The sequence below is a fragment of the Dama dama genome, chromosome 8, assembly GCF_033118175.1.
Source record: "Dama dama isolate Ldn47 chromosome 8, ASM3311817v1, whole genome shotgun sequence".
Lineage (NCBI taxonomy): Eukaryota > Metazoa > Chordata > Mammalia > Artiodactyla > Cervidae > Dama > Dama dama.
The window spans coordinates 11,647,423-11,666,634 of NC_083688.1; the positions used below are offsets into that span (position 1 = coordinate 11,647,423).

Below are 19,212 nucleotides of genomic sequence, written 5' to 3' on the forward strand. Positions count from 1 at the left end.
TCGGTGGTGTGGGGCAGTGGTGTGCTGGGCCTGGGTGGAGACCTGGCCCTAGAGACAAGCCCTCTCTGCGCTCCAGGGCCAAAGCCTGAGATGGTCTACGACTTCTGGCGCATGGTGTGGCAGGAGCACTGTTCCAGCATCGTCATGATCACCAAACTGGTGGAGGTGGGCAGGGTAAGTGGGGCCCCGGGGGAGGGGGCGTGGCAGGCAGGGGGGCAGTGAAGAGCCCGCTGAGCCTGCCCCCTGGGGCCTCCAGGTGAAATGCTCGCGGTACTGGCCGGAGGACTCCGACATGTACGGGGACATCAAGATCACGCTGGTGAAGACGGAGACTCTAGCCGAGTATGTCGTGCGCAGCTTTGCCCTGGAGCGGGTGAGTCTCCTGTGGTCACCAGGCCTCTCCCGGGGTGCCTGAGAAGGTGGGACAGGGCAAACCACCCCCCCACCCCCTCCAACCCAGGAGTGGAGGGTGGGGATGGCACTCTGCATCCCGAGCAGGGCAGCCACAGTGCCTCACAGGGGGCGCTGTGAAAGGATGGAAAAGTGGCCGTCTTGACTGGTGACTGCAAGAGGAAGTCAAGATGATGAGGATGGTGAGGATGTAGAGAGCGATGCGGACCGTGAGGATAACTGCCAGGTGCTGAACCTGCTCTGTGCCAGGCGCTGTGCTCAGCCCGTCACACACATTGTTTCAGCCCTGTTTCAGTCTGTGGGTTAGGCCTTTGCCATCAGCCCCATTTTACAGATAGGGAAAGTGAGGCTCAAGAGTGGTTACATACTCACAAAAGGCCATAGGCGAGGGATGGCTAAGTCTTCCGGTCCACAGTCTTATTTGACTGTCTATAAAATCCTCAGAGGAAAGATAGTTTTCCCCCTTTGAACTAAGACTGGGAGCATCAAAATGATCTCTTAGGGCAGCTGTGTAGCAGGTGGCAGAAGTGGGTGACTTACAGTGCAGATTTGGCATCAGGCAGATCTTGGCCCAACCCCTGCCTAATGTGTGTCTTGTCTTCTTCAGGCAAGCGGTTTCTCATCTTTGAGGCTTTGGTTTCTTGCTTGTACAATGAGTCATTAATAGGCACCTCGTGAGTCTCACTGGGGTGAACCGAGTTCCTGCAGTGAGACGCTCACTCCCGTGCCTGGCACGCTGCAAGTGTCTGGTAGACACCAGCATCCAGTGCCTGGCACACTGCGGGTGTCTGGTAGATGCTGGCAGGGGCTCTGACTGTCACTTCTGTTGTCTCCCCAGAGAGGCTACTCTGCCCGCCACGAGGTCCGCCAGTTCCACTTTACGGCCTGGCCGGAGCACGGCGTCCCCTACCACGCCACAGGGCTGCTGGCCTTCATCCGGCGTGTGAAGGCCTCCACACCCCCTGACGCTGGGCCCGTGGTCATCCACTGCAGGTGGGGTGCTGGGGAGCCGAGCGAGAAGGGGTTGGAGAACGAGGTTGTTTGAGGTCCCTAAGGGAGGCTGGGCCCGAGTCCATCCTGCTCAGAGACAAAGGGCAGGGGAGAATGACCCACTGATGCCCTTTGCCCTTTGAGCTTCGGCTCTGGGATTGGCATTGTCATGTATACACTGAGAAGTGTAGCTTATTATTATAGGCTATTATAATAATAAGTAAGCTTTAGGAATTTCCCCAAATTCACTGTGAAGGACTCAGCACTACTCAGATCAAGAAACAGAACATTAACAGAACCCAGAAGTCCCTGGAGCTCCCTTCTGGCCTGTACCCCACCTCCTCCCTTCCAGAGTGATCACTCTCCTAACTTCTAAGCCTGAGATTCATTGTGCATGCTTTTGAACTTTGTATCAATGGAATCACACATCAGGTGCTCCTTGGAGTCTGACTTTCTCTCAACCTTATGCTTGTAAGGTTCATCCGTATTGTATCCTATTCCACTGGGTGAACAAACCAGCATGTGTTTATCCATTCTGCTGTGGGCAGGCATTTGGGTGTTTTCCAGCTTTGAGCTTTTATGAACAGTGCTGCTAAGGACATTCTCTTACATGTCTTTTGGCTGACACACACGCTCGCATTTCTGGGAGGTAGGTACGTAGGAGTGGAATCGCTCTGTGAATGTTCAGCCTTACTAGATACTGTGGACAGTTTTCCAAAGCGGTTTCACTAATTCCAGCCCCTATCAGTGGTATTTGGGATACCCACTGGCTGTGTGTCCTGGCCAACACGTTGCTCTCACCATTTTCAAACTTGAGATCTTGGTGTCATCTTTGTCCTCCCCGCTCCTCTCAACTCTGCTCCACCTGGTGCTAAATGTGAGGATTCCAGAGATGGGTTCGACCCCATCCAGCTCTCAAGGAGCTCACAGTGAGGTAGGGAGACATCCCCATAAACAGTGACCACGGAGCAGGGAAGGGGGTTTTGGTAAGAGTCCACCCAGCTTGCTCTGGGAACTCAAAAACCTGACATTTCCTGAAGGCTCTACTGACTATGTGAGTGGATTTAAGTGTGTAGGGCTTTGAAGGGTGTGTAGGAGATTTCCAGACATCAAGGAAACCAGAGTATTCTTGGGTTAAGCTGAGTGTCACTTTTGTTCCTCTTCCCCTGTCAGAGCTGCCAAGTTGAGCTGGTTTCAGATCCGCATTCTCTCCACCCTTTCTTTCCTCTCCATCTCCAAGGCCCAGCTCCCGCTCTGCCTTCTGTCACATTTCCCCGGAACTCTTCCAGCAGCCTCCTCCCAGGCTCCGCCAGTGTCGCCCATCGCCTGTGTGGTGTAGATATGGCCCAGGGCCCCAGGTCTGCTCTGTTCTTCTTTGAGGTCCTGGGCTCCCTCCCCAAGCCTCTGATCTGGCCCCGGGTTCTCTCTCCCCAGCGCGGGCACTGGCCGCACGGGGTGTTACATCGTTCTGGATGTGATGCTGGACATGGCGGAGTGCGAGGGCGTCGTGGACATCTACAACTGCGTGAAGACCCTCTGCTCCCGGCGCGTCAACATGATCCAGACCGAGGTGGGGGTGCGGCGCTCCCCCCACAGCCCCTCCAGGACAAGAGTCCCTCGTGTAGGAGCTCGAAGCTGGTGGAGGGTGTCAGAAAGGTGTCTAGGATGTCCCCCTGTCCTTTCCCATCCCTGGACTTGGCCTGCCAGCCTCTTTTTTAAAAAAATTTATTTTTGATTTTTTTTTTGTTTGTTTTAAACTGTTTTTTATTTATGCTGTGAGTGTGAGCTTTTGTGTTTAGACCTCTGATAACACATAAATAAGAACATCATATAATGGCATCATGTAAATAATACTGCATGCTTGTGAGGCTATGATGTATGGGGTTATCGCATTTGATTGTTACAACTGAGATATTTAGAGCAGAAGGAATTCTTTTTTTTTTTTTATTTTGAGCAAATTATTTATTGACACAGAGCCTGTTTACTCAGTTGATTTGGATGAGATGGTTGGATGGCACCACCGAGGCAGTGGACATGAACTTGGGCAAACTTGAGGAGATGGTGAGGTTCAGGGAAGCCTGGCACGCTGCAGTCCATGGGGTTGCGAAGAGTCGGACACGACTTGGCGACTGACCAACAGCATAGCTGATTTACAATGTTGTTAATTCCTGTTGTATAGCAAAGTGATTTGGTTATACATATGTCCTTTGTTTTTTTGAATATTGTTTTCTATAATGGTTTATCACAGGATATCTTTTAAGATTGGAGGATAGTTGCTTTACAAAGTTGTGTTAGTTTCTGCTGTATAACCACATGAATCAGCCATAAGTATACCTATATCCCCTCCCTCTAAAGCCTCCCTCCCCATCCCGTGCCATCCCATGCCTCTTGGTCATCACAGAGCTGCCAGCCTCTCAGGGTCTTCCCAAGCTCAGCTCCACTGTGTTCACTTGGGTGAGGTCACACAGCATTGGGCCAAAGTCATAAGTTCTACCATTAAGACATAATGCTTCTTGGGTTTGTCTCCTCTCTAGATGTGTGACCCGGGGCTGTCCCCTCACCTTCAGAGCTTCTCGTAGGGTTATTATGGGATGAAATGTGAGATCAATGAGCAAATATCCGTGCAGGCTGTTTCAAGTATGGTGGGTCCCATGTGTAGTAACACATGGCTGGATTCCACCTCAGAGCACCCCAGCTGCAACTTTGAACTTGCCTCCTCCTGACCCCGAAATCTCTCACTTCTGCTTCCCTCCTGGTTCCTCATATTCTCTCCTCCCGTTCCAGGAGCAGTACATCTTTATCCATGATGCAATCCTGGAGGCCTGCCTGTGTGGGGAGACCACCATCCCTGTGAGCGAATTCAAGGCCACGTACAAGGAGATGATCCGCATTGACCCTCAGAGTAATTCCTCCCAGCTGCGGGAGGAGTTCCAGGTGGGGCATGAGTGTTTGTGTTTAGGTGTGGCTTGTGAGTGAGTCAGTGAGCATGTGTGTGGTATTGGGAGGCCCTCAGTGCTGCAGGGGGCTTCCCTGCTGGCTCAGATGGTAACGAATCTGCCTGCAATGCAGGAGACCTGGGTTTGATCCCTGGGTTGGGAAGATCCCCTGGAGAAAGGAAAGGCAACCCACTCCAGTATTCTTGCCTGGAGAATCCCATGGACAGAGGAGCCTGGTGGGCTACATACAGTTTCCATGGGGTTGCAAAGAGTCAGACACGACTGGGTGACTGAACAACATCAAGAAGAACAAGAGGAAGAAATGGAGACTCCATGAATCAGGATGCCTGAGGCATGGAGGCAGGAGGGGAGGGGAGGTGGCCCAGGGTCCTTGGCTCGCTCGTGTGCCAGGTGTTCCTTGACAGGGCCGGGAAGGTGACCTCCTGCATCAGGTCCCTGGAGTCTGCTTTGTGGAAGATGCGGAGTTTTCAGGGCTTGGCTCCTGTAACGATCCTCACGGTGCCTTCTTGTGTTTTGAAGGTGGTACACATGCCAGGCTTGCTGTTATCTCACTTTATTCCCCCAGCAATCCCCTGGGGTAGGCAAATAATTATTCCGTTTTACAGCAGAGGGAAAACGAGGCTTAGAGATAGAATAGCTTGTCTACAGTACACAGGTGTCGAGGAAGTAGACTCCAGTCTCCAGAGCTCTGTCCAGGCCCTGCACAGCCTGGATCCAGGGAGCCTGGGTCCCTCTCTCTCTCTCTCTTTTCTCTCTGGACCTCAGTTTCTCCATCCATAAAATGGGCATAATAACCCAGCCCAGTCTCCTTCACGGGGCTTCATGGGGGGAGGAGAGCCCCGCGAACACGGGACATCACCTTCCTGTCCTCTCCCTCTCTGTAGACTCTGAACTCAGTCACACCGCCACTGGATGTGGAGGAGTGCAGCATCGCCCTGCTGCCCCGGAACCGGGACAAGAACCGCAGCATGGATGTCCTGCCGCCTGACCGCTGCCTGCCCTTCCTCGTCTCCACGGACGGGGACCCCAACAACTACATCAATGCGGCCCTGACTGACGTGAGGCGCGGGGGTGGGCTGGGCTCTGGGACACCCTCACCCAGCAGTGAGGGAAGGTGCAGGAGCTAGGGGGACAGAACTGAGGATTCAGGTTAGGGGAGCCCTCTGCCTCTCTGGGGTGGCCCCTTGGGTGGCCTTCCTCCCCACCACCCAAGGATCTTCTATTCAGGGCACTCAAGAACCAGTGCTCCCCCTCAGGTCTTACCCTCGGCCTGAGTAGGGATCTGAGTGGTGGAGTTCAGGCAGGGCTGTCTCCAGGGTCAGGCCCAGCAAAGCCTGGGTAGGATGAGTGATTCAAGGGCTTTGGCTGGGGAGGTTGGGAGGGTTTGGGGTTGGGATGTGAGATTTGGTATCTGGAGTCAGGGGAGCTTGTCCTGGGGTGGTGGAGTGAGAGCCTGCCTAGGAACCTGGCCTGGAGTAGTGACTTGCTCCCCATGCCTAGCCGTCTGAGATCTCAGGAGCTGTTTAGAAGCCTTTACTCCCAGCTCAGGAGGCTCCACCCCCTTTATTGGGCTTTGCAAACGGCGCCAGGGGATTTAGGGTCCAGTGAATAACTTCAGGGTGCCACTGCCTGAGGGGGACAAGTCTTGTGAGTGTCCCCCTATTCTTTCCCAAATGGAACCAGTTTGAGAGAGAGGTGCAGGGGGCAGACAGGTGGAGGTAAGATGTTACTGTTGTAAGGAAACTGGTGAGACTGGAGAAGGTGACTTCAGCTGTGTGGCTACATGGATGGCTACCCCTTCAGCCTCGGGCAGGCAGACCTGTCCTCTCAGACTCAGCGGTCCAGCTGGAGCCCCTCCCCGCAAGGGGCAGACCTTTACATGTTGGCGGGGAGCGGCAACAGTTGAATGCACAGCTTCTGAGGAAGAGCTGGTCTGGAAAGAGATGGGGAGGGCCTTCCCTTCGGGAGCTGAGCACTTCCGGTCTTGTCCCCAGTCCACCCGTGAAGGTGGATGTCACCACTGGACGTCCTGTCACCAGTGGATGTCCCTCCATGTGGAGATGAGAGCTGTGGGGAGGGAGCTTCCCCCACCGCAGGGATGAGGCAGATGGGCCTTTCCTGGCCCAGTTCTTAGCCAGAGCCCCTTGGCATAACGGTGCAAGGAACAGTGGGGTTTCTCCAAAGAGAGAAAGCTCCCACGCTTCCTTCCCGGGGGCTTCCTGGAGTGAGCTGAAGGCAAGCAGGGGCAAGCAGTCCCAGCCACTGAAGGGAGTGAACGGAGAGGCGGCTGGGGTCCTGGGGAGGTGGCCTCGGGTGCCGGTGAGCTTTGGAGGGGGATGTAGGGATCTGGCCTCACTCTCAGCTTGCTCTCTGGCCTCAGCGTGCCCGTCTGCACATGGGGGCAATGGAGAGGAGGCTCTCTGAGGTCCTGAGCCCCTGAGCTGGAGAGGGTCACAGTGGGTTCCTTGGCCCTGGTGGGAATGGGCCGGTCCGGTGGAGAAGCTTCCTTGGGGCCGTGATATCTCACACTTGATCCCAGCCATGCAGGCCCTGCTGCTTGCATTGTGGTGAGCTTGTCTGGGGGCCAAGTGGGGGCCGTTTTTGGTGGTTAAGTCTGCAGGGAGCCACACTGGGCGCCCAGGCCTGAGTTTTGGGGTCTGGCTGGGCTCGGTGTTGGGGAGCTTTCGGTGGGTCCTGGGGAGGGGAGGGGGTGGTAAGAGAAGAGCATCAGGAGAGGCAGGGGACATGGCACGAGGGGGACAAGGCAGGGTAGAGGAGGAGACTTGGGACTGGAGCACTGAAATGGGGGGAGGGCTGTGGCTGGCTCACCTGTGGGGCAACGTCAGGAGTGGGGAGTGGAGTCAGTACTGGCCACTGGTCTGGGGGCTTGGGTTGGGGTCTCAGACCCTTCATCCATGGGGTTGGAAGGCACCTAGGTATTTGTTTATTAAAAAAATATTTCTTGAACTCCTATAAAGTTCTGGTCACAGGCCACACCCTGAAAAAAATCTGCTCTCCTTAACCTTGCCTTTGGGGAAATGGGTTGAGACAGTCAACAAACAAGTGTACAATGGACTGTCAGTTACTGTTAATTTCTAAAAAAAGCAACCAGATAGAGCAAGTGTTTCATGTGGGTTTTGGGGGTATGCATGTGGTTATTTTTGATGAATTGGTAAAGAGGGCCTCTTTGAAGAGGTTGAAGTTAAGCAATGGCCAGAAAGAAGTGAGGGAGAGAGCCCTGTACACCTGGGAAATTTGTTCCAGGCAACAGGAATAGCAGGTGCAAATAGCAAGGGAGCAAGCTTGGCCAGCCTCTGCCCACCATGCCCGTTGCCACCTATTGGGAACTTTTGGCTATTTAGCTCAGGGGGGCCATGGGCTTGGGCCTTAGAGCCTTGGGGGCTCACCCTGTCAACTCAGGCCCCACGGTGCCGGCCAACCTCCACATTGGGTCCCTGGAGGCAGCCTGGTCCTGTGGGGTGGAGCTCGGGTGGGCAGGGCGGGAGGACATGGGGCAGAAGCTTGGCGGTGTTGGGTGCTGAGTCCCAGTTTCCCTGCAGAGCTATACCCGGAGCGCGGCCTTCATTGTGACCCTCCACCCGCTGCAGAGCACCACTCCTGACTTCTGGCGGCTGGTCTATGACTACGGGTGCACCTCCATCGTCATGCTCAACCAGCTGCACCAGTCCAACTCCGCCTGGGTAAGGGCTCCACTGGCCAGGCAGGCTAGCCACCTGCTGCCCAGGACCTCGGTCTGTTCAAGGGCACATGGCAAAAGTCAGGGGTTGGACCCCAGCTCTGCACCTACTTGCTGAGTTGCCTCAGATGTGTCCTACTCCCTTCCAGAGCCTCGGTTTCCTTGTCTGTAAAACCAGGCTCAACCTGGAGAAAAGTAGCTGCTCTTTATGGAGCATCTGGTGTGTACTAGGGACTCTGCTTTGCACTTATGGGCTTCAGGTGAGAGAATTAAGACCCAGAGAGGTGAAGGGACTTCTCCCAGGTCACACAGCTGGGAAGTGGCAGAGCCCTGCCCCTTGCCTGGGGCTGCCTCCTCCCAGAGCCTCTGCTTTCTGTCACTCAGCTAATCATGGGGGCCTTTGAGGCAGAGTAGAAGTCCAGCCTCCTTACTTTCTGACAGTTTGATCGAGGGTAAGTTAATATACCTCTTCGAGCCTCAGTCTCCTTTTCTGTGAGATGGGGACTATCTCAGCACCTGTTCTGTCATGAGATTATTGTCAGGATTGTGTGAGATGTATGTGGGATGCTTGGCACTGCACTGTGACTGGCATATAGCAGGTGCTCAGTACACGGCAGGGGTGGAGATGATGAAGGTGACCATTGCTTCTGAGGATGGTCCAGATGGTGGTCAGTGATCTCAGCCTGAGGCAGCTCCCCTCATTCTTTCTGGGGCTCCGAAAGCTGGAACTCCTGGGAGGTCCAGACACTCCACCTTCCAGTGTATGACCATTGCTATAAGATGAGCATGACAGCCTGGAGATGACTGCCTGGAGAAGATTGTTAACTGGGTTCCTTGAAAGTCAGGTAGTTGGTATAAATGACCTAGGACTTCAGGGTAATGGGCTCCAGGACCTGGGCAGGGATCTAGGGGAATCCCACGTTGCAAGGGAATCCCATGTTACTGAGATGGAGAGGAGGGACCCAGAGGGAGGCTCACAGAGATGTCATTCACTAGTCACACGTTTGTTCATTCATTTGCTCATGGGCCACTCCCTGTCTGCCTGGTGGGAAGGTAGAAGGAGAACACGTGGCCCCTCCCAGATCTCATGGTTTGGGGGAAGCAGGTTCTGAAACTGATCATGACAGCAGAGGCAGAGGGCTACCATGGAGCTGGTACAGGGACACAGAGGAGCCTGGGGGATGGTGTATCAGGGAGGGCTTCCTGGAGGAGGTAAAATCTGAGCTGAGAGGTACAGGAAGGGTAGAGTTGAGTTGGTGAAGAGATGGGAGACAAGTGGTCCATGGAGAGGGAGCAGCATGTGCAAAGGCCTGAATGCAAGGAGTTGCCAGGACCTCAGGAGAAAGAGGAAGGAGTGTCTTCCCTTTGTGGTCAGAGAGGGGGGTTAGATAGAGCAGCGTGTTGTCTGGGATGGGCCCCGGGGACCATTTCACAGCTGGAGAAACTGGGGCTCGGAGGAAGGAAGAGCCTCGCTAGAAGGCTATACTAGAAAGCTGGGGCCTCAGACCAACTCCCCAGAAGACCCATGTATTTATGTGTAAGGGGGCTGTGCCTTCTCTGTGACTTGAGAATGCGACCTGGAGTGGGGTACATTTAGGACCCTGACTCCACAGAGGGGTCCTGGGGCCAGAGTAGGAGGGTGCTAAGCTGTGCTGCAGCAGAGGGACACCCCATGTCTGTGAGCTGATGCTGGAGGGCTGAGGCAGCAAGAGAGAAGGCCATGGGGCAGGGGTGCTGGGGCTAGTGGGGATCATTTGAGGCCTGTCCTTGGAAGAAGGCAGCCTGGGGAAAGTGTATGTGCTTGTGACAGTGTTAAGGTGTAGCTGTCTAGTGGCACGGCGGTGTCAATGAACCCACAACAAAGGGCTTGTTTCGGCTGACTTGAGTGTATCAGTACAAATGCACCGGGGCGGGTGTACATGTGATCTGATAGGTGAGTGGTGGGATGTGGGGGGGAACTGAACGTGAGTCTGGAGTGAGTGGTGGGCTCCAGGGCAAGCATGGAGGTCTGGGGGTGGGTGTGAGCAGCAGCTGCCCACCAGCTCTGCTCAGCTCAGCTGGCCTCCCCGTCCCGCACTCCCAGCCCTGCCTGCAGTACTGGCCGGAGCCAGGCCGGCAGCAGTATGGCCTCATGGAGGTGGAGTTCGTGTCGGGCACAGCGGACGAGGACTTGGTGGCCCGAGTTTTCCGGGTGCAAAACATCTCTCGGGTGAGTGGGGTGGGAGTCCAGGATGAGGACCTGGGTGGGGGCTGGGCGGCCTTGAATGACCCTCTCGAGGTCCCCAGGGGGCTGTGGAACCCTGGTACTCACGTCCCCTGGCTGATTGCTCCCGCCCCAGATGCAGGAGGGGCACCTGCTGGTGCGACACTTCCAGTTCCTGCGCTGGTCCGCCTACCGGGACACGCCTGACTCCAAGAAGGCCTTCCTGCACCTGCTGGCGGCGGTGGACAAGTGGCAGGCGGAGAGCGGGGACGGGCGCACCGTTGTGCACTGCCTGTGAGTGCCGGCCCTCCCTTGGGTGGGGAGAGGACTTGGGGCGCCCTGGACCAGGGGCAGAGGTCAGGGTGAGAGAGGGCTTCCGGGTTGGCACCAAAGCCCTGAGCCTCCAGTCAGCATGGCCAGGTGAAGCTGACCCCACCTTCCTTGGAGGAGCCCTGTCACTTTCCAGGGTGTGGACTCCAACCTCAACACATGACCAGTGTAGCCTCTGTGTGATGTTTGACTTTGCCAGTTTAATTGGAGAGAGTCCTGTCTAAACAGTTGAACCCGATATGGTGGTGGTACATTTTTTTAAGCCAATGGAATCCTGGCCTCTGTTCGTGCCTGCATGTGTGTACTTTCTTCCTTTCCTTCCTCATGCATTCATTTACATGCCTCATTCACAGATTCATCTATTCACTCACATCTGGGTGCACTCATTCCTTTTCCCCCCACCATGTTTTCATGCTTTCAGCACTTACTGACCCCAGTGCCAGGCTGGGCACACAGGATGCAGGGGCAAGGAGCTGAGTCAGTCAGGGCCTGGCCCTCTCAAGGGCTTTTGGTTTTAGTGGGAGATGCCCCTCGGGAAGGGGACAGAGGGCCTGGTCTGTCCCCCATCTCCCAAGAGGACCCCCACCCTCGGGGTCACAGAGAGCAGAGGAGGGAGAGGGCTGGGGGAATCAGAGGGTCTCGCTGTGGGTGCCGCCCGTTTGGGAGTGTCTCTGTGTGTTTGAGGCTGTGTCTGTGATACTGGGGGGTGACTGGTGATCTCTGTGTTTGTTTTCCACTCTGCTGTCTGGTTTTTTGCTTGCTGCCCTGCAGCGCTCCTCTGTCACTGTCTGTCTGGGTGTCTTTCCCCTGGCGTGTGTCGACTCCTTGTTCTCAGAATCTTCTCTGTTTCTCTTAGAGGTTCTGTTCTAGATACCTTCCGCTTCGGATGCTAGTCTTTTATCCTCTGACTCCGCCCCCTTAACCATCGCTTCCTGCTGCCCACCTTTGGGCTCTCTGACGCCTTCCATCTGGGTTTCCTAGCCCCACCCCTGTGGGTTCACTGACCACTCCCTTCTAGATTCCCAGGCCCTGCTCCTCCCTTCCGGGAGTCCTAGCCCCTCCCTCCTGGGTGTCCTAGCCCCTCCCCCCTGGGTGTCCTAGCCCCTCCCTCCTGGTGTCCTAGCCCCTCCCTCCTGGGTGTCCTAGCCCCGCCCTCCTGGTGTCCTAGCCCCGCCCTCCTGGGTGTCCTAGCCCCGCCCTTCCGGGTGTCCTAGCCCATCCCTCCTGGGTGTCCTAGCTCCTCACTTCTGGGTTCCCTGATTTCTCTCTTCTGGGTTCCCTGGCCCAGCCCTTCATCTCTGAGTTCACCCTACCCCGCAGGCCCACCCCCAGATCTTTTCATGTCTCTCCTGTAGAAATGGGGGCGGCCGCAGCGGCACCTTCTGCGCCTGCGCCACGGTCCTGGAAATGATCCGCTGCCACAACCTGGTGGACGTTTTCTTTGCTGCCAAAACGCTTAGGAACTACAAACCCAATATGGTGGAGACCCTGGTGAGGAGCCCTGTACCCCTTGCCCGTCCGCTTCCAACTTCCCGGTCCACACCCGACCAGGCCCCCCTCAGATACCTTCTCCTCTATCTGGGCCCCACAGTTGGGCCTTGGGGTCTAGTCCTGTGGTGCGAAAGCGTCACCCCCATTTCTCCCCTTCTTCCCGACCGTGGGGCACAGAGGGACCGGCTGGTGACTCCTTCTCTCCCTCTCCCAGGATCAGTACCACTTCTGCTATGACGTGGCCCTGGAGTACCTGGAGGGGCTGGAGTCAAGATAGCAGGGGCCCCTGGCCTGGGGCACCCACTGCGCACTCAGGGCCAGGCCCTCCATCCCCAACGGACGGACGAGGAAGACCTGCGCCCTCAGGGAAAGCACCGGAGTGGGTGCTGGGCCAGCCTGGTGCCCCCTTCCACTGTGGGCAGGGCCTTTCAGCACGGCTGTGAGCAGGCTGCGGGCCAAGGAGGAGCTTAGCAAGACTGCAGCCCAGCCCGCCTCCACGGGGTCCTGCAGGCCTGCTGAGAGGCCTGGCACCGCCTGAGTGACTGGCTCAGAACTGCCACCTTAGGGGGACCCAGGCTCAAGCCCCTGGACTGCATTCCAGCCCTTGGCAGAGATGAGTGAAAGCCCTGCAGAGCAAATGGCAGGCCAGGGTTTCCACCCAGCTTGGCCCGACGTGGGGAGAGCGTGCACTGTGGCTTGGTGTCTAATATCCCATCTGGTCAGCCCCTGTGGGTCTTGGGAGACCACACACTCAGCCCTGATTCTCCAGTGGGCACTTCAGACTGGTCCTCACAGGGGCAACTTCAGCTCCCTTCTCCACCCCCCGCCTCCCTGCAGCCCTGGGGAATTTTGCTCATGGTCCCCCCCACCCCCACCCCAAACTTCTGCTTCCCCGAATGTGCCCTGAGCTCCCCCGAACCAGGATCTGCCCATCCCTCCCCTGTCCTGTGTGGGTTCCCTTCCCTGCTTGACCCAATGTCTGCAGAATGAAGTCACCTCAGCCCCCTCTGCCTGTCACTTCAGGCTTCACTGGCTGGGTCCTGCTCCGCCTGGGTCAGTGACAATCGGCAAGGCTGAACAACAGCCCCTGGGGTTGAGGTCCCTGTGGCTCCTGGTCAGGGTGCCTCCTGGGGTGCTGTTAAATCAGGGGTGCTCACCACCCCCTTGGGTTTGGAGAAAGAAGGTATATTTTGAGATGGAAGATCAATGCTTTTCTGTTTATTTTTTGATGGGTGGGTGGGACGGTCTCTTTAAAATGGGGCAGGCCACAACCCCATTCCGTGCCTCAATTTCCCCATCTGTAAACTGTAGATATGACTACTGACCTACCTCGCAGGGGGCTGTGGGGAGGCATAAACTGGTTGTTTGTAAAGCGCTTTGTAAATAAACGTGCTCTCTGAATGCCACCGAGCAGCCTTATGTGTGTCTGACCAGCCTGACTGGGACCTCCTCACCTGCCCCCAGCCTTCAAGTGTAGCGGGATGGCCCTGGTCTAGCCTTGGATTTTCCATCCATAAAACGGGGGGAGAGGCATGGACCCGAGCATTGTTCAGCGGTCTTCCACTTGCAGAGCTGGCTCCACCCAAGCCTCTGAAGCACTTACTCAGTGTAAGGGGGCTTTATCCTGAGACCTCTGAGGGCCACGGAGCTGCCTCCCAGCCCTCGTGGGCCTGGACCCAGTTTGAGCTCCTTTGGGAGAGAGCTCCTGAGAAGCTCAGGCTTCAGTGTCAGACAGACAGTCCCACAGGGCTGTGAGACCCTGGGCCAATCAGCTGCCTCTCCTGACCTTGGTTTCTTTCCCATCTGTAAAATGGAGACAGTTCTATTTAGGATGAAATGAGACAGTGATTAAGTTCCTGTGTGGTGGTGGGTGTGTGGAAAGAGCTCCATTTAAAACAACACAGACGGGACAGGGTGGACCCACATTTTGTGGGGATGGCCATTCAGCTGCCCAAGTCCGGCCCATCCCCAGTCTTGGAGGAGGAGTGGGCTGGCTGGCAGGGACCCGAGTCACTCCTGGCTCTGTCACAAACTTGCTGTAGGACGTGGGCAAGATTCTTCCAGTTTCTGGGCCTTAATGTCTTTATGTGGAGAATGGCTCTATGATGTACTGATTTTGTCTGCACTGACTGATTCTGCCTCAGTTTCTCCATTGGTTGAAGGATACAGCCCATTCTAAAACCCTCACAATTCAACATCCCTTAATCTGAATTAAAAATCTTTCAGACGGTTATGATCCCACTTAGCAAGGGCACAAACTGACCTTCCCATTCATTCTGAACTGACCACTAAGCCTCACTTGATGGGCCACAAATGTATGTCATAGATACTGGCCAAATAATAGACTGGGATTTGCTTTGACCAACAGAATGTGGCAGAATTTACATCAAGTGAGGTTCTGGGCTTCCCAAGTGGCACTAGTGGTAAAGAACCCATCTGCCAATGTAGATATAAGAGTTGTGGGTTCAATCCCTGGGTTGGGAAGATCTCCTGCTGAAGGGCATGGCAACCCACTCCAGTATTTTTGCCTGGAGAATCCCGTGGACAGAGGAGCCTGGTGGGCTACAGTCCATGGGGTTGCAGAGAGTCGGACACAACTGAAGCGACTTAGCTTCACATATGCACGTGTACTTAGCTTCATGTAGTACTAGCTCTGGCTTCTAGACCTTCAAGAGGCATTGCAGCTTTTGCTTTTGCCCTCTTGGCACTCTGCCATGTGATGAAGCCTGTCTCACCTCCTGAGAGATTTGAGGGCACATGGAGAAGAACCAACATATGGTGAATGAGGCCATCTTGGGCCTTCCAGTCAGGCTGACCTGTCAGGTGACTGTAGCCACAAGATTAAGCTTAGCAGAAACTGCTCAACCGACCCCCAGAACTGGAAGAGATAACAAATTGTTCTTTTAAGCCAGTAGGTTTGGAGATTGTTTTGTTATGTAGCAAAAGCTAACTAATACATATGAGTTCTGTGCAGTGGGTCAGCGGTCCTGTTTCTCCATCACGTGCTGAGTTCCTTAAGGGCAGGAAGTGTTTCTGTGTTCACCTGATTGTATCCACTGCCTGGCAAAGGACTGGACTTGAAGCTGATGCTTAGGAAATGTTGGCCTGAGGGAGGAAGGGAGGGAGTTTCTGCCTGTCTGTCTGGCCTTACTCGAGCTTTCAGAGGAGCTGGGAGGGTGGGCTGTGTATTAGGAGGAGTGCAGGCTTGAGAATCAACAAGCCAAGCTCCCACGTCCCCCCAGCTGGTGACCTTGCTTGAGTCCCTGAACTACCCCAGGCTCAGTCTCTTCATCTAGAGAAGGGACATAACATTACCTCCTTGCAGGACTGGTTGCGAAGTCTAAAGATAAAATGTTTGAAATGAATTAGCAGAGTCCCGGTGACATCACTGGCTCTCAGAGTCATCATCTCTTATAATCCTGAAGACCCTGGATAGTAAACATGCTCACTGTTGCCTATTGTTTAGCACCTGCAGCCTTTGTCTCTTAATCCACACAACAGCCCTTCAAAGTTAGGGGCCACCCCTTCATTTTAGAGATGAGGAAACAGAGGCTCAGGAAGGCAGTTTCCTCACCCAAAGTCATAGCCTTTGCCCGGCAGAGCTCAGACTTGAACCTACATCAGGCTGACTCCAAAGGCTGTGCCTATAGCTGCGCCGTGGCCTGCCTGGGGGGTGTTGGAAACCAGGGGATCCCTTGATGCAAAGCTAAATGTGATCGGTGGCCTGGGTGCTGACCTTCAAATGCTGTGAAATGTGTCAGAGGCAGTGGCCTCTCGGACAAGGTAGCCTGGAGCGCGAGAAATTGAATGGGCCAGGCTGGCTCTGCCCAGGGCCGTAGGCGGAGCAGACGTGGGGTATAGACCCCTACTCGCCCCACTCCAGTAATTAGGATCTCTACAAGTGCCGAGGGGCCAGCTGCCTATTTACTGCCTGGAGCTAAATTTTTTTCTTTATGTCATCATAAATCTGGCTGTAGGAACCTGCCAAGGTAATTATTACCTCTCACCACCTCTCTGCTGGGCCCTGATTGGGACATGTTATACGTCCTGGGCACCCAGGAGATGGAGCTGTGACTTTGATGGATGCTCAGGCCATTTGTAAGGCCCTGATTGAGAGCGGGGCCTGGCTGTTCCCTGTCACCAGGCTCCTACTGACCTCCCCCGGCAAACTCTACTAGACAGGGACTTAACAGACACCCTCAGGGTGGAGGCCAGCACAGAAATAAGGGTGTCGTTATGTGGGCAGAACTGCCTGTGATGGGGCGGTGGGAGCAGAGACTCTGGCGTCCAAGGCCCTTGGTCCACAGGCCTCCTCCCCGTGGGGGAACCGCGGCTGGTCCTGACCTTCAGTCAGCCTCGGGGGCCTCATCTGAGAAACAGGAGGAGAAAGAATCAGGGGCTGTGGTGCTTCCAGGGCAGGGGGAACTGGATGGTGCATAGGGTTAGAGGGACCTATGGTTTCAACAGGTTCAGGCCAAGTGACGTCTTGGTGGAGGACGAGAGATTTGGACGTGGTGACGTGAAAGAGCAAAGCTCTGTTTGGTGCTTAGAAGGCCCGGGGCATGCTGCCAACTGCTCCGAGCGGACGGTCCTGCTGGCCTCCGAGGAGACCTGTGAGGCCGGGGACATTGTCATGCCCACTTAGAGGTGAGAAGATTGGGACTCTGTGAGTTTAAGTGACCTGCCCAAGGTCACAGAGCCCTGGAGTGACTGACAGACAGTGGTGGCCAGAGTGGCCGCTCGAACGATCACACCAGGTCCCATCACTGGCCTGCTCAGACCCCCCGCGACCTCCCACACTCGGTGGGCGAAGCTGAGCTCCTGGGGTGACCTCGGAGGCCCTGCCTGATGGGCTCTGCGTCTCTCCGCGTGTCCCTCCTGCTTCTCCGCTCACTTGGGCTTCCCTTCTCATGACTCTGAGCTCTTTGCCTGGGTGCCTTCTGCCCGCCTCTGCATAGCTGGTCCTTCTTGGTGTCCAGGTCCCAGTTCAGATGCCCCCCATCACGAACCCCTCCCTGATGGGCCCCAAGAGGGACCCATGCCCCACTGACCTGTCGTCTCAGGGCCTCACCTTTTGTATGTCCCTCCTCACTCTCCCAAAGTTGGTGATGAACTTGGTTATTCATTGATTATTTACTCACTGTCTCGCCCTCCAGACTGTGCAAGGGCCGGAGTTGTGTAGATCGGATCCCCCTGTGTCCCCTGCACTAGCATGGGTGCCTCGCTTGTACCGGATAGTCACCGAATATTTGTTGAATGGGTGGAAGTTTCAGAGAGAGAACTTGAGCTCAGGCCTGCTTTGTTCCAGAGTCCATACCCTTGTTCCAGAGTCCATTGCTTTTAGTTTTTCAGATGGTCAAGTGGCTTGATGCCATTTGAGGCCTGGTTCCAGTGTGGGCTTGGCCGCCACCATGCTGTGCTGCCTTGGATAATCACCTGCCCTCTCTGGGGTCCAGTATTCTGATCCATCCAATAACGAGGGAGAACTAGGTGGGGCAGTGATGGTTCAATATCAGTGATGATGGGCTGGCATTGTTTGGTGGTGGTGCCAGGCCCCTGGCCTAAGCATCTGCTTTCTGGGTCTGGTGAAACCTAAGGTCCTTGGATTATATCTAATAGAGACATTATCCCTGATCTGCCCAGCAGCTTTGAGGTAGATGCTGCCAAAACCATTTGATACATGAGGAAACAGGCTGAGAGAATTGAAGCAAATTGCTTAAGGTCACACAGTCACTAAAGAGCCAAGACAGAGGGTGTGGGTGGCGGGGTGGTTAAAAAAAAGAAGAAACAAGACAGAATGAGAACCCATGTCACTTGACTCCAAAGCCCTTGCTCTTGAAATCCTCATAGAAATTTTGGAGACTCTGAACCTGAACCACATTAACTTGTAATTTCTCTTGTCCACGGATCAATCTCCCCTCTCAACACTCACTCAAGCTGGGCTCAGCCACAGAAAGATGCAGGCAGGCCTAGCTGAGGCCCACAGTTACAGAGCCTCCCAGACTCACTGCTTGGCACCTAGGAGGCCAGCTGACAACCCTGTTGAATGAACGTTTGAATGTCTGTGGAATCTGCAGATGGTGGAGGTGGCCTGAGTCAGCTGGAACCAAGGAACTGAGAAAGCCTCTTCAAGAAAAATGGAATGCATCCCATCTCACTTCCTACTTGCTCCCAGGGGTGGGAAGAGGGAACCTGTCCAGGAATTTTATTTTCTATTCATTTGAAAGCTGAACAATGTGGCTTTGTTGAGCTGTGTTTATTCTGTGACTGCATTCTCCTTTTGAAGTGGGATGGGGACAGAGTTCGCTCTGCAGGGTTACAGCCCCTGTCTGCCCCTCCTCTGCCAAAGGCAGAGAAACCCTGGCCCCTCCAGCCTCTTTGCCCGACAGACTCATTGCTCCCTTCCGTGTCTGTCTCTCCCAAAATACCAGTTATCTAATTTTTTTTTTCTTCTTTTTTGTCTCTGAGCTTCAAATCCACCCTTTTTTGCCCTTCTTTGAGATACTGCTGCTGGACCCTGTAAATAGTTCTCTTTTGCCAGCGGGAGCATGCTCGGCTTTGCCAGTAGGGGGCTGTGAAGTGACAGCATGGGCTACTCTTTCAGGTTCTGATCCTCCGCCATCTTTTCTTCCCTCCGCACAGGAGCCACGACCTCAGCGGCCTTTGTGGACCAGCTCTGATATATCCTCAGGCTTCCCTCTCCAGTTCTAGCCCATACTCCCTGGCAAAGTTCTTAGCCATTAGAGGCTGCATGTGCTTGTGTTCCTCACACCCTCCCTGAAGAGGTCTGAATTTCGGTCTTGAGGGAGGACTTTTTCTTCAATCTTTTAGTTCCATCATTATTCACTCTCCCTCAGCCTAGATATATTAGCAACTTTTTTTTTTTTTCTTTTTCTGCAGACCACTTTTTATTCTGGATATTTCTTTCTTTAAAACGTACATTTTCTTTTGATGTAGGCCACTGTAAAAGTCTTAATTGAATTTATTACGATCTTGCTTCTGTTTTATATTTTGGGTTTTTGCATGTGGGATCTTAACTCCCTAACCAGGGATCAAACCCACACTCCTTGCAATGGAAGGCAGAATCTTAACCACTGGACCACCAGGGAAGTTCCTCTTCTAGGGGTTTCTTT

At 54.7% G+C, this 19,212-nt stretch overlaps 1 protein-coding gene across 2 annotated transcripts in view; it reads left to right on the forward strand.

The window, feature by feature from the left end:
• Window positions 1-13,485, forward strand: part of PTPRU (protein tyrosine phosphatase receptor type U) — an 87,321-nt gene extending 73,836 nt beyond the window's left edge. For both annotated transcript variants that reach the window (XM_061148402.1, XM_061148401.1), the window contains 11 exons: window positions 77-174; window positions 257-373; window positions 1,250-1,404; window positions 2,836-2,971; window positions 4,186-4,335; window positions 5,243-5,416; window positions 7,919-8,059; window positions 10,139-10,264; window positions 10,395-10,552; window positions 11,944-12,079; window positions 12,294-13,485. In XM_061148402.1, the coding sequence (XP_061004385.1) occupies window positions 77-174; window positions 257-373; window positions 1,250-1,404; window positions 2,836-2,971; window positions 4,186-4,335; window positions 5,243-5,416; window positions 7,919-8,059; window positions 10,139-10,264; window positions 10,395-10,552; window positions 11,944-12,079; window positions 12,294-12,356 (1,454 nt within the window). In that variant the 3' untranslated portion in view covers window positions 12,357-13,485. The remainder of the gene's footprint in view (window positions 1-76; window positions 175-256; window positions 374-1,249; window positions 1,405-2,835; window positions 2,972-4,185; window positions 4,336-5,242; window positions 5,417-7,918; window positions 8,060-10,138; window positions 10,265-10,394; window positions 10,553-11,943; window positions 12,080-12,293) is intronic.
• Window positions 13,486-19,212: the final 5,727 nt, after the last annotated feature.